This window comes from Lampetra planeri, chromosome 60, assembly GCF_965212315.1.
Source record: "Lampetra planeri chromosome 60, kcLamPlan1.2.h2, whole genome shotgun sequence".
Classification (NCBI taxonomy): domain Eukaryota; kingdom Metazoa; phylum Chordata; class Hyperoartia; order Petromyzontiformes; family Petromyzontidae; genus Lampetra; species Lampetra planeri.
Window position 1 is genome coordinate 1,993,434 of NC_136166.1, and position 20,200 is coordinate 2,013,633.

The 20,200-nt window shown below is 50.4% G+C and overlaps 1 protein-coding gene across 1 annotated transcript in view; it reads left to right on the forward strand.

Moving 5' to 3' along the window:
• Positions 1 to 5,660: 5,660 nt before the first annotated feature.
• Positions 5,661 to 20,200, forward strand: part of LOC144736253 (short transient receptor potential channel 3-like) — a 100,142-nt gene continuing 85,602 nt past the window's right edge. Inside the window, exon 1 of the mRNA XM_078618875.1 lies at positions 5,661 to 5,779. Coding sequence (XP_078475001.1) covers positions 5,661 to 5,779 — 119 coding nt within the window. The remainder of the gene's footprint in view (positions 5,780 to 20,200) is intronic.

A 20,200-nucleotide genomic window follows, 5' to 3' on the forward strand; every position in this document is an offset into this window, starting at 1 on the left:
TATTTGATGATGAGCTGTTGTTGAGGCGTGCGTTCTGCGTTGTCTATCCGTGTGCCTTGACGTGGCGCTGACCCCCCCCTCCCCCCGTGTGCCGTCGGAAATTTCTCCTGCACGGTACCCGAATGCATCAACTCTGCGACGTCGCCTCCCAGGGAGCCTTTCATAGCGCCGGATTGGATGGGGGTTGGAGCAATTCCGACTTGATTCCTTGCTAAAGGTTTCTATTTGGTGTTTGAACATCTTATCACAACTCCCATTTTATTTCCAGAAAGGTAAAACCTATTATTACTTTTAAAACGTATTCATAATTTAAAAACTGGAAAACAAAGTTCCCATTATGTATTGAATACAGTTGGGTTATCGTAAAGTGTGTTTCGTGGGCAGTGACGATGGCCCGCAGGCCCTTGTCATTGATGGTGTGGTTCAGATTACATTCAAAATTATGTTCCAATTTACGTTCACCACAAGTATGCGTGGTTAATGCAAACTTGACTCCGTGCGAACGGTATCGATTTGCCGTTAGAACATCTTAACACCTGTTTTATTGCCAGAAAAAGGGTACAACCTATTCCTATTTTTCAAACGATGCATTTGCATGCCAGTGGGAATAATATCCCGCAGGTGCTGCCGAAGCGACACGTTGTGAGTGGCTCGTGAGTGCTGTGAGTGTCACGCGTCTCTCGAATTACGATACACGGGCACCCACTCAGGTGCAGTCGGTCGGTTCACGACTGAGTGAGGGGATGATGCAGGAACACCGAAGGGGAAGCCGTGTTTAACAATCAAATGCGAGGTTTAATGGGCAATCACGAGAATCGCATCGTCACCACGTAAGCACACAACGTGGCGTGACGTGGAGATAATATATGAATTCGTCGTCGTCATCGCCCATAATCAATCCACTGCTGTATGAAGGTTTCCGCACACCGTCACCATCCGTCGCGGTCTAGTGGCTTCTGCCGTCCATCCCACCGTCCGCACACACTCGTCGCTCCATCTCCAGGGTTGCCCTCCTATCCGATGCGTTCTATCACCCGGGCTGCCATTCCATAACTGCTTTTGGTCTTCAGTTTGTTGATCCCCCTCCGCACCTCCGATTCGCGCGGTTCGCTCCATGTGTGGTGCGAAAGAAGTGCATCATACGTGCAATCCACGATTCCCACACTTCTGATCTCCTTTCCCAACTCCACTGGCTCCCTGGTCTACTAACGCTCTGGGCTTTTCATCGCGTGGAAATGTACCGCTGCAGCCAAAGCTCTAAACGCGTGATGTTGATTCTAAATGTGAAAGGGAAAAATAACGTAGGACCCGGAGAACAATCCACGTGACCACGGGTAGAGAAAACACGCAGAACTCCAAATAGTCAGCGGGCGTCAGGGTCGGGATCGAACCCACGACCTCCTAGCGAGCCAGAGTGCGGCTCCTCCTCGACGCCCAGGGGAGTGGAGGGAGGATTCACACCATCTGTGTGTGATCCTCCAACCCTCGCTGCTAATCTCCACAGTGCTTAATTACAGACAGGCACGTGCGGCACAGCCACCAAGTGATAATAATAGTAATTATAACATCACTTAAAGCGATTTTGTTTAAAATACATGTGTTTTTTAATGTATGAGCAATATGTTGCCAACATTTCAACCACGCACTGCGACGACTGTCTATAATTGTTTAATATTGATCATGGAAGATACCTTTGCTTGGACTCTTACTATTCTACATTGAGCTCCGATGCAAACTGAGATAAAGATCGTGGGTGCGCGTGTGTTCCGCACACACGATGGGGAGCAGTGGCGCAGTGGTTAGCGCACTGCGCCACGAACCCAGCAGAGACCCGAGTTCGATTCCTGCTCGCAGCGAACATCGGTGCGCCTGATATCCGAACCGGTCGTGGGCCTCCCCTGGGTTGACTCAGCCTTAAACGGGTACCTGGTGCGGTGTGCTTACATCAACGTTCGGGAGACAAAGATGGTCGAGCGTGGGGCTGACCACCCACCCCCTCTTGCACCGTGCCAGCCTTAAAAGATGCTCGCTAACAGCACTTGCTCCAACGGTTTTGTTAAAACTATATAGGGGATATTTATCTTTGTACGCAACACCTGGGACCTGCGAAATAGCATTCGACTGTTAGTGTGCACATAGCCTGGCACAAGCACCGTGGTGGCGTCACCACCACTTACGATGTGTTTGTGTAATGATACGTATCCTTCGGTATGTGTGATCATGTACTCGTCGTCAGGTGCGTGCAGTGCGTAACAACTGCGTGAGCAAGGGGACGGACCGCCGTTGGTCTGGGAGATCAGGGTCAGAATCTTTATTTTTGTCCTGGAGAAATCCGATTAGCTATAAAGCTCTTTTGCGCAGATGTTCATTGGGGGCACGGAGTCATAAAGTTACAACAAACAATAAAAAAAAACTACTGGAATGCAAAGTATAGGAAAGGTAAGCAAATCTTTAAACGTAAATACATAGAATGGAATAAGTATATGAGTACATATTGGAAAATTGGATAAATTCCTGCCGATTTTTCAACAACAAAGATCGATGCTCGAGTGATCGGGCTAGCCGATCACTCGAGCGCTGGATTCGACGACCGTAGAGATTATCGACCCATCGGCTATCACACGCAACAAGATGGGCACTGGTACCTCTGTTCCCACGTGTGTCGGTGCACGAGGGGGTGATGGGCGGGGCTTTGTGTGACGTCACAGGCATCGTCGTCATAATCCGGGTGACACTGCTGGGCGTGGCTTTATAGGTGTGGGGTGGGGATCCGAACCTTCAAATGCGCACGAAATAAAATATGACAGTCCCCGACTTACGATCCCCGCACTTACGAGCACCCACACTTACGAACCAGCTTTCATGAAAGATTTGTGTTTTAAGCATCGACTTAAAACGCCAACTCCCACTTGCAAATTGAACCGCGGCACTATTTATGTTCGGCCGAGCGATCGTTCGCGAGATGTAAATGAGTCAGCCTCGTACTGGGAGTGAGTGCTTGTGTGTGGGTGCATTTTAATATGGAGTAGATTACTGCGTTATGACTTACGAACCGTTCGACTGACAAATTGTGTTCGTAAGTCGAGGACTGACCGTGGAATTAAAAGGCGAAGGCCCACAATGTCGCGTCAAGGTCACGGAACATGATTGCTGTTGCCGGTTTTTGTGCCGCCTTTTAGCGAGAGCTCGGAGGAGCAACCCTACAATTGCCTGCTCACTCCACTGCTGGCGGAAGAGCCTCCTACTCGAGGGGAGAGAGCCCTTGGGAACCACTCTCGGACGAGATTTGGGCCACGCTGGTCAGGGCTGGGTGTACCCACACTTTACCCCACCACACGCGACCTGCCAATCATAGACCGTGGTGCACCCTATGAACATTGCTTACCTTTCCTATACGTTGCACACCTATCATCTTGTCGTTGTCATCGTAGCTTTATGACTCGCCGCCCTGACTGGACATCTGTGAAAAAAAGCTTCGTGGCTCATCGGATTTCTCCAAGAGCAATATCAAGATCCTGATTTCGACTGCTGGGTGATCGGAGGTGGGTGGGTGAGGGTTGGAGGGATTTAGAAAACCTGCACCGCTGTTTTGAACCGCCACCGCCGCCGCCGCCGGGAGATGGAATCGAACCGGCGACCTCTGAATTGCAAATCAAGTTCGCTTTCCCCTGAGTCCACTTACACCACCGCTTGTGGCCGCAGCAACTTTCGACCGTTCGCTACGAGAGACGACGGCGCCTTGCCTCAGGTCCCTGTAAGGGGGAGGAAGTGGAGGCATCGACCCCTAGAGCATCGACTCAAGATGCACCGAAGGAATGGGGCGCAGCATTGGCTAGGAGATGTTGACTCTCTCGCCCGGTATGCAGGAGCGAGTGGGTTCGATCCCGACCCCCGACGCCTGCTGTATATTTGGATGCTGTAAATTCACGCGTTTAGAGTATTTGGATGCTGTAAATTGCCACACGATCACAAGGCTCCGCTCCGTTGAGCTATCAATTGTGCCCAGGTCGCTTCTGAAAAAGAGATAGAAAACGCAGTGGGCCTTGCCTGGTAAGATAAAATAAAGTTTACAGAGCACCCGACCACGGGGAGAGACAAATATACGAGTGTCAGAGTCGGGATCGAATCCAAAGCCCCCTGTATACCAGGCGAGGTATTTAACATCACACCACCACGGCTCCCTAACGATACTGATAATACATACGGCAAACTAGGAAAGTAAACCCCGATTGTAATGGATGTAATAAAATGACAGACAATAAATCCCCACGCAACATCGAACGCGATGAGAAACGCCGGTGAAAACCTGCCCGACACAACAGCGACGAGCACCCCTAAGCCTAAAACCCGATGACAGCAGCGGTGCGGGGGGAATCGGCGGACGGCCAGAGACCATGGGATGGGAGGATGGAGACGGGGTGGGATGGGAGGGTGGAGACGGTGATGGGATGCGAGGATGGAGCCGGGATGGGATGGGTGGACGGAGACGGGGTGGGATGGGAGGATGGAGACGGGGTGGGATGGGAGGGTGGAGACGGTGATGGGATGCGAGGATGGAGCCGGGATGGGATGGGTGGACGGGATGGGGTGGGTGGGTTGGTGCGTGGGTGGGTGGAGAGAGAGAGAGAGGAGGAGGGAGAGGCACTCGACGTCTGTGTGAAGGCTTCGTTGCGGTCTCCAGGGAGGGCTCAGTCCGGCCCGGCACAGCTGCTGGAATTACCATCGTCGCGTCACGGCTGAGATGCGCCCTCCACCACCGGCAAAAGGCCACCTCTATCCGGAGCGCGTCGAGTGCTCCCGGCACCACCGCCTGTGGGATTCTGTGTTGTGTTAACACACAACAGACACACGCGCGCGCACACACACAGAGAGAGGGTGGGGGGGTGACTGCCGTGTGTGCAGCAAACTGGGGGCAATTGACCGACGCGGAGTGCCGAAGGAGAGATTGAGAGGGGGGGGAGAGCCCAGTGAAAAGTAGCGGAGAGAAGGGAAAGCAAGGAGAGAGAGGGAATATAGTCATGGAGTATGGAGAGAGAGGGTAGAGAGAGAGGGAAGGGGTAAGGAGTGCAGAGCGTGACATATATTGTGAAATCTTTCAATTAAAAACGGGGGGGGGGGGGTTACATAAAGCAAAGTATAAAAAAACGAAATGATGAACGGAGCATAGTGCCGACTACACCGATCATCTTCTTGTTTTCTCGGATCGTAAAAAATAGGAGAGCGAGGGAGGAGAGGGGAGGGAAAGAACCGAGAGAGAGATAGGGAAATCTCGGAGGGGGTGGGAGGGAAGAGGCTTTGTGTGAAGGGGAAGCAAACAGTGGTGGCATTGAGAGTGAGCGGCGCCGTACAGACAGACACACACACAGAGAGAGAGCGACCCGCGCAGAGACACCGGGAGGACACGGCCGTGGTGGGGGGGGGGGTGAGGAATCGGCGAGAAGGGGAAGAAGAGAGCGATAGATTGGGGAGTGATACGAAAGGCTGCGGGAGAGAACGAAAAAGGTGAGCGAGAGAAAGGGGAGGAGGAGTGTGGTGGTGGGGGGGAGATGATGGTGTATTAGAGAGAACGACCGAGAGAGGGAGGGGAGAGAGAGAACGCTGCACAGAGAGAGAGAGCAAGGTGAGAGAGAGACGCAGAGAGCTCGCAGCTGGCGGAGGCGATGGAGGCAAATTGGATTCCAAGTGGAGACGGATGGGTGCGGCGCATCGAGAATGGGACCCTCCCTCTCGCGGCCGAGTCTGCGGCCGGATCTACCGACACGGACCAATCCATCTACCCGTGAGTAGCCATCCACGACCCAATCCCTCTCCCCGTGAGCGCCCATCCACTATCCAATCCCTCTCCCCGTGAGTCCCCATCCACCCATCCACTACCCAATCCCTCTCCCCGTGAGCGCCCATCCACCCATCCACTACCCAATCCCTCTCCTCGGGACTTTCCATCCACACATCCACTACCCAATCCCTCTCCCCGTGAGCACCCATCCACCCATCCACTACCCAATCCCTCTACCCGTGACTTCCCATCCACCCATCCACTCCCCTGCTCGCATCACCCCACGCCCTGCCTCGCCGAGTCTCGCGGCTCCTCTTCAGGAGGAGCCTGCCGAGTTGTCACACAGGCAGGAGGAGACGTGGAGTCGGGGTGGTGGCTGCAATGTGATGCGTTCGCACGGTGACTGCAAGCGCGCATTGGCCCACAGTGTGTGCCCGAGATCCGAGTGACAATGTAGTCATTGCGCCGTCGTATTTCGTAACAACATATAATGAGCACATACTCATGTCGTCGCTTTTGTTCGTATTTAAATGAGGGTGATCAAAATCATCGTGGCTGTCACCCGATCTGTTCGTCAGGTGATTTATTTTGTTACGCCAGGCGAGGACTTCAAAAGAGTCCAGGAGTAGAGGGTGAGTCTCATTTGTGTACGACGCAATCAGAATCTGATTTTTTTTTAGAGGAGGAATCCGATGAGCTGCAAAGCTCTCCCCCCCTCTCACAGATGTCCCAATAGGGGCGGCATCAGTCTGCCAGTCGGGGGCCAATCCACAGTTGAGTAATTCACGGTGTTCGGTTTTCGAAATCGGGGAAACATTTGGACTCTGGCGCGGGCACGCGATGGCCCACTCTTCTTCGCAAATCACCTCGCGAGATCTTTAACGTCGACAGCGAGTGAACGTGTGTGTATGTACGTATGGGTGGGTAGTGGTGGTGTAGCGGTTAGTGCTACGCCGCGCTACGAAGCCGGCTATGACCTGAGTTCGATACCCGCTCACGACCTACACCAGTCGACGATTATCTCAACATGTCATGGCCCTCGCCCTCGGTCGATTCAGCTTCAAATGAGTAGCTGGTGAGGTGTGTGTAAACATCGCCACTGGGGAGACAAAGGCGGCCGGGCGTGGTGTTGGCCACCCACCCCCTCGTGTGCCGTGCCGGCCTTCATCGGTGCTACTCGCTAACAGCGCTACTCGCTAACAGCACCTCTCCCAACAGCCTGTATAGGCTATACGGGGGATCTTTTCCTTCTCTTTGTTTTTATGTACGTAGAGCATGTTGAACTTATTTCGCACCGTCACGCCAGCCAATCGTGCCCCGTGAAGCATGCGGCGCGTGGCACGTTACAGCCGATGTTCGAGCGGCGCTAACTAGGGCGGCCGCTGAGATTCGAACCATCGGGAAGTCTTTTCGCATGAAGTCGCGGATGCCGCGGGGCCGTGCCACCGCACGAACGACATCTGCTCTCGTCTCGTCGTCGTGAATAAGTTTTTTTTTCCGCAACGCACGCGGAGAAGGAGCGGCCTCGGGTTAGACCGGATCGGCTTCCACCCTGACCGGGTCGAGTTGAATTGTATCTCTCTCTCTCTGGCGACCACGCCGTAAGAGGCAGCAGAGGGATGGGGGGGGGACTCCGTCGCTGTTGTTTTAAAACCAGCGCTCTATTCGACACCAAGATGTAAACACAATCTGGGGATGCCGCGGTGGCGAAATGTTAACTACCTCGCCTTGTATACAGAAGGTCGTGGAGTTTGGTAAGCTGCTCAAATTAAAACAATATTGAAGCAGTTTTATTTTGGCACTGTGGAGATACTTCATATGATAAAAATCCAATTAATATCTCTCACCCCTACCTTGTCTGCGCCACGGTGGCGAGATGTTAACTACCTCGCCTGGTATGGAGGACGTTGTGGGTTCGATCCCGAACCTGACGCCTGTATATTTGAGGTTTGCATGTTATCTCCCCGTGGTCGCGTGGATTTTCTCCGGGTCCTCCGGTTTTTCCCCTACACATTTAAAATCAACATTACGCGTTTAGAGTATTTGGCTGATAGAAATGTCCAGGCGATGATGAGGAGCCATTTTGTTGAGCTATCATTAGTGGCCAGATCGCTTCTGAAAAGAGCTAAGTAGCTCAGTTGGGCTTTGCCTGGTAAAATAAAAAAAATTGTGTAAAGTTTATCATTCGCGTGTTTTTATTTTTCCCCACCGAGTCTCCGGGCTCTCTGTAACCCAGCGCAGCTCTGTTGCTCTGGGATGTTTGGAAAACTCCCGTTAGGTGAGACCAAGTACAGGCCACCAAAAAGGTTCCAAAAGACGCCGAGCGGTCCAGCAACAAACGGCCCAGAATTAAGTTTTGTCAGGATGAACGCGTGCCCGTGTGAGGAATAGCAAGCAGGACACAATCACGCCCTCGTTCAAGAATGCCTTGCCCAGTCTCATGAGACTCGTTTTCAGGAGAGTTCTGCAGTGGAATATTTGAACGTCTCGGGCAGTACACCGGTGGTGCCCGGTATAGTATTATTATTTTCTTTTGCTGGCAGCCACGGCGAGAGGGCTTCAGTCAGAGAGACAGAACGTTCGCGTCGTTTCGCTGTTCCTTCTCCGTTGAAGGAGTGCAAACCACAGTGGCGTTACCACATGCTCCATAGTTTTGGTTGTTCATTCATATCCAGTTTCAGTTTTCAGTTTCATTTATTTGGTATAGCCCTGTGAGCCATTCGGCTCGTTAATCGGGTGCAACCGCAAAAAAAAACTAAAACATGAACAAGAACATCTTAAAGTGACTACGCGCAAATAAAAAAAATACAGGAAAAAACAGCAAAATATTCCAGAAAAAGCACCGTATTTCATCCACGCATGTTTCCAATGTAACAAAAACAATTTATATATTTCTTGAGCTAGAGATGTATACGTTCGTGGCAAGGCCATCGTCAGTGAAGTAAGTCAGCGAAGTTTTATTAACGCGGCAAACAAACCGGAGCCTCGGGCCAATCGGGATGCTGGAGGTGACGCTGCTCCAGCTGCGCTCGGTGATGGAGTGAAGGGGATTGCGCTGCGTCACTCCAGTGGAGGGCCAACAGGGGCCTGGGCCATGGGTTTAGCTCAGAGGTCGGCAACATGCGGCTCCGGAGCCGCATGCCGGCTCTCTGACCTCCCTCCCTTGTGGCTCTTTGGCGGCCCCCCTTGTGACTCTTTGGCTGCCCCCTTGCGGCTCTTTGGCTGCCCCCTTGTGGCTCTTTGGCTGCCCCCTTGTGGCTCTATGACTGCCTCCATGCGGGCATCCGTTTAAAAAAACACAACTAATCTTTAAACACAATTGAACATAGAGATAATGTATTAAATATGGCAGATGAATGGGGTCACATCGGAATATCTTGGTGACGACAACATGTATAACAGTCGCAAGCTGTTATTGTTAAAGAATAACTAAGCGGGGGGGGGGCAGCTAAATCGACGCAATTTATTCCATCACCTGTTTTTTGTTGAAGTCAGAATGTGTTGTTGTTTTTGTCATCTGCTGTATACCAGCTGCTGTGTCTGTGTACAAGTGGCTCTCGATCTATTTTGGTCAACGACAAATAAATAAATATTCTTCCTCAGAAGGTTGTCGACCCCTGTGTTTAGCTGTATGGTGTCGGGGGGTGCGATTGTGTGGGGAGCGGTGGCGCAGTGGTGAGCGCACTTGCGCTCCGAACCCAGTGAGCCGAGTTCAACTTGCCAAAATATTTGCACCGGTCCTGCAGCTCCCTCCCCCCAGGTCGACTCAGCCTTAAAAGGTTACGTACTGCGGTGTGTAAACATCAGCACTGAGGAGACAAAGGGAGCCCGGTGTGGTGGTGGCCTTCATAAGTGCTCGCTCACAGCACTTGCCCCCAACAGCCTGTTAAAGCCTACACGGGGGAATGTTTGTGTTTGTGACTATGAGTGCGAATTTATAATCGATGAGCGTTGCGGTGGCTCGGAGATGTTAACTACCTCGCCTGGTATACAGGAGGTCGTGGGTTCGATCCCGACCCTAAAGCCTGCTATATATTTGGAGTTTGCTTGTTATCTCCTCGTGGTCGCCTAGATTTTTCTCTGGGCCTTCCGGTTTGTCCCTCCACATTTAGAATCAATGTCCGTTTAAAGTATTTGGCTGCTATTAATGTACACATGACGACAACCCACTTCGTTGAGCTAGATAGCCAGGTCGCTTCTGAAAAAGACCTCAAATATCTCAGTGAGCCTTGCCTGGTTAAATACAAAAAAGTGGCGTTGTAGTTTACTGTATATGAGGAGTGGTTTGTTTGACATTGCATAACAAAGGGTATGGCACTCACTTTACGGTCCATATGGTGAACCACTGTCGTCTGTGATTCTTTAACGGAGGAAGAGGAACAGCAAAACGTCCCGAACTCTCTCTCTCTCTGCTGAAGCCCTCTCGTCGTGGCTACCAAAAGACCTCCAACATTGGTACCTGGCTCCTGAACTTAATGCCATGCGCAGGAGTAGAATATAAAGCAAGCACAGCTCTGCGACACATTCTAAAATGTAAAAAAAGGACTCGGCACGTTCGTTTATAACACCGTGGCCTTAAAAATAACAAGTTGAAAAAAGATAACGGCTCATAATAGAGGGTTTTTTGGGTTAGATCGCATAAATATATAAATGTGTCGTTGAAACCCGCCTACACCCGACACAGCCAACTAGTAAGGGTTGTCACGTAAACAGAACGTGGCCAATTCGTCACTAGTACAGCACACCGGTGTGTTGGAGAGCCGAGCCACAACATTTACAATCTGAGTACGACGTTTCGCCAGTAAATGCAACAGCTTCATCAGGCGACAGACAGATTTTATATATTTACGTGATCTAACCCAAAACAACCTCTATTATGGATTATATTGGTCGCGAAAACCTACGTGTTAAACCAAAATAACGGCTGACGTTTCGGGCAATGGCCCTTCTTTACAGCACGGATAGAGGCTAGGGAGGTGGAGTGGATAACTGTTTGGGACAGCAAGGACAAAGATCCCCCGTATAGCCTTAACAGGCTGTAGGAGCAAGTGCTTTTAGCGACCACCTATGAAGGCTGGGCACGGCACACTCGGGCCGGCACCACGCCCCAGCCGCCTTTTGTCTCCCCAGTGGCGATGCTTACACACCGCAACAGGTACTCATTTGAGGCTGAGTCGACCTAGGGGAGTCCCAGGACCGGTTCAGATATTTGTCAGTGGAATTGGCTGCTCTACAATGACAATAGTTTAAAGCTATTTGAAGCATGTTTTATTTGGGGGGGGGGGCAGAGCTTGACGATGGGGGGAGGGGGGTCAAAAATCGCCACATCATTTACGGACGGCCCATTACTTGGTCAAATACATTCTAACAACAGTTGAGACGCCCACACACATTGTGGCTTGACGAACAAACCCACTTGCTACGCTGCCACCTCGTGGCCGCGTCCACGCTGCAGCCCGAGCGGCGGGTTTTGCGGGGGCAGCTCTGCACTCATCCCCCGCGGATCTGTCAAACCCTTGCGATGCAAAGCGCCGGATGACCGAGCCGCGCGCCACCGCCAAACCCGAGAGCCGATCCCCCATAACGCCCTCCGTCGTTGCAGCACGCTGACAACGCGGGTCCCAATCGCTCAGTCGTCTCGGTGCGAGCTCGCACAAAACGGGCCGTCCCTAAATTACGTCACGCGATTTTTGACGATGTTTTACCCCTATCGTCACACGGCGTCAAAAAAAGTCAGATCCCCCCTTAAATATGACGTCACAAAGCTCTGCCCCCCCCCCCCCCCCCAAAATAAGACATGCTTCAAATCGTTTTAAACTATTTTCATTGTAGTGCGTATTTAATGTGGCGCTGCACTCTGATGTTGTAGGAGAAAACATTTATTAAAAAGTCTATTTAATTAAGTAGAACGTGTTGTATATATTTATTTAAAGTTGCGCATTTTGATGTGACGTCACATTTCTCAACCCCCCCCCCCCCATCGTAACACATCGTTACAAATGTCTGACTCCACCCTCCCCTTTGGTGCGTGACGTCATTTATGGACGGCCCCTAAGAGCGAGCATGGGTGGGACAATTTTTTGCCACGAGCCCCGCAACTCGGTGAACTTTCGCGGTTTGATGGGCCGTGGGGGGTGTGGCGGCAGTGCGGTGTGCTCGACGGTCGTGCGTCGTCCTGACCTCAGCTGGACGTTCTCTGTCACTGCTACAGCCGTGAATGCGCACGCGTGCACAAACCCTTTCCGGGGCGCCACAGTGGCTAGGAGATGTTAACTGCCTCGCCGAGTATAGCGGAGGTCGTGGGTACGATCCCGACCCTGACGCCTGTTGTATATTTGGAGTTTGCGGTGTCTCTCTCTCTCTCCCCGTGGTCGCGTGGATTTTTCTCTGGGTCCTCCAGTTTTTTCCTCCTAATTTAGAATCGTTTGGAGAATTTGGCTGCTATAAATTTCCACATGATAAGCCACTTCATTGGACTATCGTTTGTGGACAGGTCACTTATAATAAAAGTGCTACATAGCTCAGGGGGTCTTACCTGGTAAAATAAAACATAGTTTATTTTTGTATATAAAGATGTATGTTACCTTGCCTGGTATACCATAAGTAGTGGGTTCTTTTGTGACACGGACGCCTATATATTTGGTGATTGCATGTCTATCTTCCCGTGTGTCGCGCGGATTTTTTCCGGCTCCCCCACATTTATAATCAACATCGCACGTTTAGATTATTTGGCGTCTGTAAATGTCCACGTGATGGTAAGCCGCTTCGTTGAGCTATCATTTGTGGCCAGGTCGCTTCTGATAAAGAGCTATATAGCTCAGTCGGCCTTACACCTCGTCAAATAAAAAAGATAGTTTACTTGTTATACCGGGTGTTTGAATGAAATGGACGCGATTTGAAATCGCTATATCTCTGTAAACACGAACCGCCCATGAATGAAACTCTTACCACTTGAAGGGGCGGGGCATAGAGAGGGCGGGGCATAGAGAGGGCAGGGCATATAGTTTCAAATTATTACCGCTAGATGCCTCTCCCAGCGCACAAATAGCCCCTAGACTCAGTCATTCGCAAGACACACTGCCTCAACGTTGGATAGGTCGCACAGAGACCCCAAGACTTGGCGCTACACTCTTGGCCCCCAAGATCCCCAGACATCACACCCTGCGACTTTTTCTTGTGGGGATACGTCAAAGACCGTGTTTTTGTGCCACCATTAGCGACTAATCTGGATGACCTCAAAAACAGAATCACGGCAGTGGTGACTTCAGTGGAAGAAGACACTTTGAGAGGCGTTTGGGACGAATTCAACTATCGTCTCGATGTTGTCCGTACAGCAGGTGGAGGGCAGATAGAGCATTTATAAAATGGTTAGTAAAACTTGATAACTCCGTTTGTAACTTTTTGTGTAATTGTAACATGTTGCCATCGTGAAATATACTGCTTTGAAATTGGGTCAATCTTTTTTTTACGAGGGCCTCCCTACGCCGGGGTTAGGGGCCATCCATTTAGTACGTACGCATGGAGGGAGGAGGGGCGGTTAACCCAAATGCGAACGCTTGCGTATGGGGGGTCTACTGACAATGTACGTACGCATAGGAAACTGGTGGGGGGGGGGGGGTGAAGCCTCGATAATAATTCGTCTACATTGGCCTTCAAATGAGTTACAGCATATAGTCCGGTGGTGGACTATCTGTTTGCTCAAACACGTTAATATTCTTAATCCTTGATCATTTCTGTGTAGATTAAATATCGGCCGTTCTATAGGATTCGGGGGGGGGGGTGCGTCAAGCGTACGTACGTACGTGGGGGGGGGGGGGTGTAAAAAGTATGCGTGCGTACAGGGAGGGGGGAGGGGTCAAGTTTTGACAGATTTTTGCGTACGTACTAAATGGATGGCCCCTTACTTGACCATACTTGACCAAGTTGGTCATTGCGGTGTTGCCGAAGGTGGCGACCATGGTACAGTACGATGGACTTTTCTGCACTGTCGTCTGCTGACGATTTAGCCCCTCGGATTGGGGGCAGAACACGAGCATCCGCTGTGGTCTGGGCATCAGCAATGGGGAGACTAACATTCAAACGAAACTATTTTTTAACTTACCAAATAAGGCTCACTGAGCTGCTGGGTGGCCAGCACCACACCAAGCTATCATAAACGATAGCTCGACGAAGTGGCTTATCATCATCACGTGGGAATGTATAGCAACCAAATACTCTGAATACATGTTGATCTAAATGCCAGGAGAAAAATCCACACGACCAAGGGGACATCATGCAAACTATAAACACGGGATAGAACCCACGACCTCCTGTATACCAGGCGAAGTAGTTAACATCTCGCCAACGTGGCGCCCCAAATGGTGAGTTGAGTTCATGCCGACGTTCATTTGTCGCGCGGAAAAATCCCGTGTAGCCAGTGACTCAGCTCGTCTGTGAGGCAAATCCCGTGGCGCCATAATCAGCACTGAATAAGAGCGAAATCAGAGCGATCCGTTCGGGGGGCCGGCGACGGCAGAACGGAACGCGTCGGATTAAGCTAGTGCGGGGCCTGTAGTATATGTTATAAAGGGTCCTTAAATTTTAAAAAACGTAAATATTAAAACACATACATTTTTTATTTGCATGGTAAAGTAATTGTATTTTTTCATCTGCTATACAGCCAGATAATACGACAAATCGCTAACCTTAAACACCCAGTCGTTCAAAAACGTTGAAGGCGGTATAGTACTATAGTAATAGAGCCAGTGCAAAATCACTGAACCGGAGTTGATAGCTTGAATGCATTTAGCGCGGAGCCCTTAAAAATGCGGAGCCCGTAGCATATGTAGCTACTTCTGCTCCTAGGATAATCCGTCACTGTCGGAGGGCCCCGTGGTGACCACAACACAACGGCCTCTCCGAGTGGCCTCTGTGTCGAAGAATGAGATTGTGTGAGAGTGTGTGTGAGTGTGTGTGAGAGTGTGCGTGTGAGAGTGTGAGAGTGTGTTTGAGAGTGTGTGTGGGGAGCGGTAGTGTAGCGGTTAGCGCGCTGCGCTATGAACCCGGCCACCCGAGTTCGATTCCCGCTCACAGCCAACACCAGTGACGATTATCTGAACCGGTCCTGGGCCCTCCCCTAGGTCGACTCAGGCTTCAAATGAGTGCCTGGTGTGATGCGTTAATATCGCCACTGGGGAGACAAAGGCGGCCGGACGTGGTTGTTGGCCACCCACCCCCTCGTGTGCCGTGCCGGCCTTCATAGAGTGCTTACTCGTTAACAGCACTTGCCTGAACAGTCTGTTAAGGCTATACGGGGGATCTTTGTCTTTGGAGTTTGTATGCTCTCCCTTTGTAAATGCATGGGTTTCCTCCGGCTTTTCTGTTTTCCTTCTGTAGCTAAATAGAGCAAAGACGATGTCACCGGTATTGGCCAATGCCGAAAATGTGCCTCCAAATCACTCGATTGGGATCGCGCAACAGCAGCAGCAGCAGCAGCAACATCGCCCTCGACCCACACAACGTGGCAGGACCCTCCTGAAAATTAGTCATGAGACTCGCGACGAGGCTCTCCTTTGTAAATAAGCGTGGGAGCATCAATAACAACAATAATAATAACGGCCCGCAGGCCATAGGTTACCGATGTCTGGCTTTGCCAGCACGGGGGAGAGATTTTATCATTTCCTCTTCGAATACGAAATGATTTTTACATTTCAGTGTTTACTCTCGCCACGGACGGTCGTGAGCGCGGCTCGAACCGATGGCTTGCAGAAGTAGGCGAAGCGTCAGTTCTAAGTAAACAGCAACAGCGACGACGACGATAACAACAACAATAAAAACAACAACTTACGTGCGCTACGTTGGCGGTGGTGCGCAGGCGAAAATGAACCGGAGACCTGGGTCATCAACGCGACGAACGGGCGACGTCCATGTGACGTTAAAGTAAAATGGCATAGACTTACACTGCCCATAGACTAACACTGCCCATAGACTAACACTGCCCATAGACTAACACTGCCCATAGACTAACACTACCCATAGACTCAACACTGCCCATAGACTAACACTGCCCATAGACTAACACTGCCCATAGACTCAACACAGGCCCATAGACTAATACTGCCCATAGACTAACACTGCCCATAGACTAACACTGCCCATAGACTAACACTGCCCATAGACTAACACTACCCATATAATTTTTCGATTTAAAGCTTTCGTGACTGCAGGGATTCATCTTCTTGGTTCTTTCGGTAAAGTCACATAGAAGGGAAATAATAAAATAATAAAAATATAACATAAGAAAATAAGCGTCTGAAGACGCTGTCTTTCCGACAGACCTGTTCTTCACCTGAGGACGGCTGCTTGCCTTGTGGCCGAAACGTCGTTAGAATTATTTTATTATGTTTTATTTTTATTCTTTTATTATTTCCCTTCTACGTGACTTTACCGAAAGAACCAAGAAGAAGACTACCCATAGACTCAACACTGCCCATAGACTAACACTACCCATAGACTCAACACTGCACCTCCGATTCGCGCGGTTGGCTATGTACGGCGCGAAAGAAGTTCAACATACATACATACATACAATTTCGACAATACATAAAAACCAAGTAACCGGGGCCTGTACCCATTGTTGTGTTCCATCGGTCGGATCTTAAGTTAACTGCACAACATTAGCGTTTGCTCGAGTGTGTGAACCCGGTCTTCGCTGACATTCTTTAACCTCATTACGCACTCGGATAGATGAACACCAAAAAAAAATCTAACCGCTCGCAGAGCTTTGCGGTTAACGTGCAAAAGTAACGGCCGCGTGCGCTTTGAGGTGCTCGGCAGACGACGCCTTGCGCTCGGTGCGCGTGTGCGGAGGCAGCCGCCGCCGATATTCGGGTCGCCACTCATCGCACGCGCGCAAAGCGCTCGCCACGAATGAACCGCGGTGCCTCGCCGTAAAAAAACATCAAACACGCGAACTCCGGTCGTCATCCTCGCAGCGGCAGCTTTTGGCTCAGCCGTTGAATAGAGACGGTGGTCATCGCATCCGTGCGGCGCTTTCAGATGCGCTTCTGCGGCCGTCTGCAACGCTCTTCCTTCCGATATTAGGAAGCCACTGGAGCTACATCTAGATTGAAAACTCATTTCTTTAGAACTGCTGGTTGTGTTCAATTTGTTGTCCTTCCCCCGCAGCTCCGATTAGCACGGTTAGCTACGTATGGTGCGAAAAAAGTTCAACGTATATATTGCTTCATCAGGCGATATGCCAGAATTACAACCAGTTTAATCAGACAACCAGTTTTTTTACGTGACAAACCTTACTAAATTGGCTGTTGGGTGGTGGGTTAACGAAACATTTCTATTTACGCTATCTAACCAAACAACTACGAATAATATTGGTCGCGAAAGCCTACGTGTTAAACTGGGGAGCGTTCAAAACTAAACTAAAACAAATTTTGTTTTGTTTTACCAGGTAAGGTCCATTGAGCTATGTAGCTCTTTTTCATAAGCGACCTGGCCACACATGACCGTTCAACGAAGTGGCTTATCGCGTGGAAATGTATAGCAGCCATATACTCCAAACGCGTGATGTTGATTCTAAATGTGGAGGGAAAACCCGGAGGAACCGAAGAAAAATCCACGTGACCACAGGGAGAGAGACACGCAAACTCCAAATATACAATCTTAATTTTGGAGCTTTCGTGACTGCAGGAATTATTCTTTGGTTCTTTCGGTAAAGTCACGTATAAAGATAAAATAATAAATTAAATAATAGCATACGACGTTTCGATTGCAACACAAGCAATCATCATCAGGTATAATGAAATAGCGACATAAAATCTAACCAGAACACTATAGACAGACATATAAGCAGACAGATATCACCAAGATACATAGAGCGAGCAACACAGGTACAGAGAGGGGTGATCGTCTCTGTGGGGTGGCCTTAAATAGACAGAGGGGGGCGGAGGCAGCGAGAGGGAGGGGTTAGAGACAAAATTTACATGTCAATGAGTACGAGGAGACGCGTAGAGAAGTACGCAGGCTTAGAGGGAGAAAGAAACACACTAAAATTAAATAACCTAGCAAAGTATCGAAATGTTATGTAAAACGACACAGAGAGTCGGTCAACACACAATTAACGCATAGCCTGGTCGATTATATGTCTGTCTATAGTTTTCTGGTTAGATTTTATGTCGCTATTTCATTATACCTGATGATGATTGCTTGTGTTGCAATCGAAACGTCGTATGCTATTATTTAATCCAAATATACAGCAGGTGTCAGGGTGGGAATCGAACCCACGACCTCCTGTATAACAGGCGAGGTAGTTAACATCTCCTAACCACCGTGACGATGATGATGATGAGAGAGAGAGAGGCACGCAGACTCCAAATATAAAGCAGCAAGCATCGTCAGGGTCGGGATCGAACCCACAACCTCCTGTATACCAGACGAGATAGTTAACATCTCCGAGCCACCGCGGCGCCCATAAAGGCGGCCCCATAATGACAGGGCCTCTGACATTGGGCGCTCAGCAGAGGATCTTTCTCCGTTGCCGTGGTGTGGCACAGCAGGGCCCGCAGCCTGCAAGTCACTCGGCCTGCAAGTCACTCGGCGTGCAAGTCACTCGGCCTGCAAGTCACTCGGCCTGCAGGTCACTCGGCCTGCAAGTCACTCGGCGTGCAAGTCACTCGGCCTGCAAGTCACTCGGCGTGCAAGTCACTCGGCCTGCAAGTCACTCGGCGTGCAAGTCACTCGGCCTGCAAGTCACTCGGCGTGCAAGTCACTCGGCCTGCAAGTCACTCGGCGTGCCACCGGACCGCAGGGCTCTCGTCGTTTCGTATCAAATGAAATGTGCGGTTACTTTGTTTTTTTGTAGTTTCCTCCGCTTATGAACGACACTTTGATTTCCATGTTAGTTTACCTTTATCGGTTTGGTCCAAGAATTAGATCTGTTTGTTGTTTATCTTTCTGCAAAAAAGATACGTATATTAAATGTGATCTCATCCGTTGATTAATAAAGGCTGCGGCGTTGGGATTAGGATTAGATCCGATTAAGGTTCATGTTATATTCCATCATAATCAGCTCATCAGATGGCGTCCCTTCAGTAAACATTTATTCTCTCCATTTATTTTTAAGTGAGGGTGTGGGGCGGGAGGAGGAGGGGGGTGGGGGGGTGCGGGACAGAAACGGCAAATTTCCAAATAGGCGGCCACACTGTGGGGCTTGCGTCTCTGCCGCGGTGGCCCACAAACAGAACCACGGCTGGGGTCGAGCCGCTGCCGAGTCCAGCCTCGACAACGGAACACCGGATGGGAGACAGCCACACGGGAGCCACCGGGACCACGGTGGGGGGGGGGGGGGCAGCGCTGGGACCCGTTGGCGACGTCGAGCGGAAATCAGAATCATCAGAATTTGTATTTTGTACTGGAGGAATCCAATGAGCTTTGAAGCTTTTTCCACAGATATCCAGAAGGAGAGTGGGGGTTGGCACGTGATGGGGGTGGGGGCAGGAGGCAGGTTAGGAGGTATGGCTGATGAGTGGGTGAGTGTAACTTGGAGAGTCGTACGGAGGACAGAGGGGAGAGAGGGGGGGACGAGAGAGAGAGAATTGACCGGTTTCCCGAGTGCGGACGAGGCGACGGCCTCGCTGCTGGTGAGGCGTCGCCTCTGTGTGCCAACGGCCTGTTCACTGCTGCTCACTGAGTCGAGGAGTGGGAGGTTCTGCTGCTGAGCTTCTCCACGATTGCGTGGGGCCAACCCGATGAGCACGGTTGGCTACGTACCGAAGCGAAAAAAGCATCATGTATGAGCACACAATGTATGTTCATTACCCTGTGAATAACCCAACCCGTAATGGTTATCCATTTTAATTGATATCGCATAATTAACCCCGCCCCCCTTTCGCACCTGATTGGCTCACAAGTGATGACATCACATTTACCTCTCTATTTACGACCAAAACAGGAGGAGGATTTCTTCACAAATCTGGCTGTCGCCTGGTAATGCTGGTTGTAATTACTGACGAAACGTCGTACTCGAATTCTAAATGTTGTGGGTTTACTCTCCAGCACACAAACGGTGTGTGCTGTACTGGTAACGAATTGCCACATTTTGTCTACGCGGCACAACCTTACTGATTGGCTGCGTCGAGCGGTGGCGGGTTTAACGACGCATTTATATTCACGCGGTCTGACCTAAAATCTCTATTATGGCATTATCTTTTCATTGGCTGTGGAAAGCGGTGCGGAATCTGCCCTGGACTGTCGCTCCATGCAATGCAGTGCTTAAGAAATGCGAATGCCTTCACAGGCACACCTGCACTGGCTTGACATTTTCAGGGTGGCCTACCTACGATGCGACCTGATGAGGGCGCTGCAGTGGCGAGATATTAACTCCCTCGCCTGATATGCAGGAGGTTGTGGGTTCAATCTGGATCGAAGCGC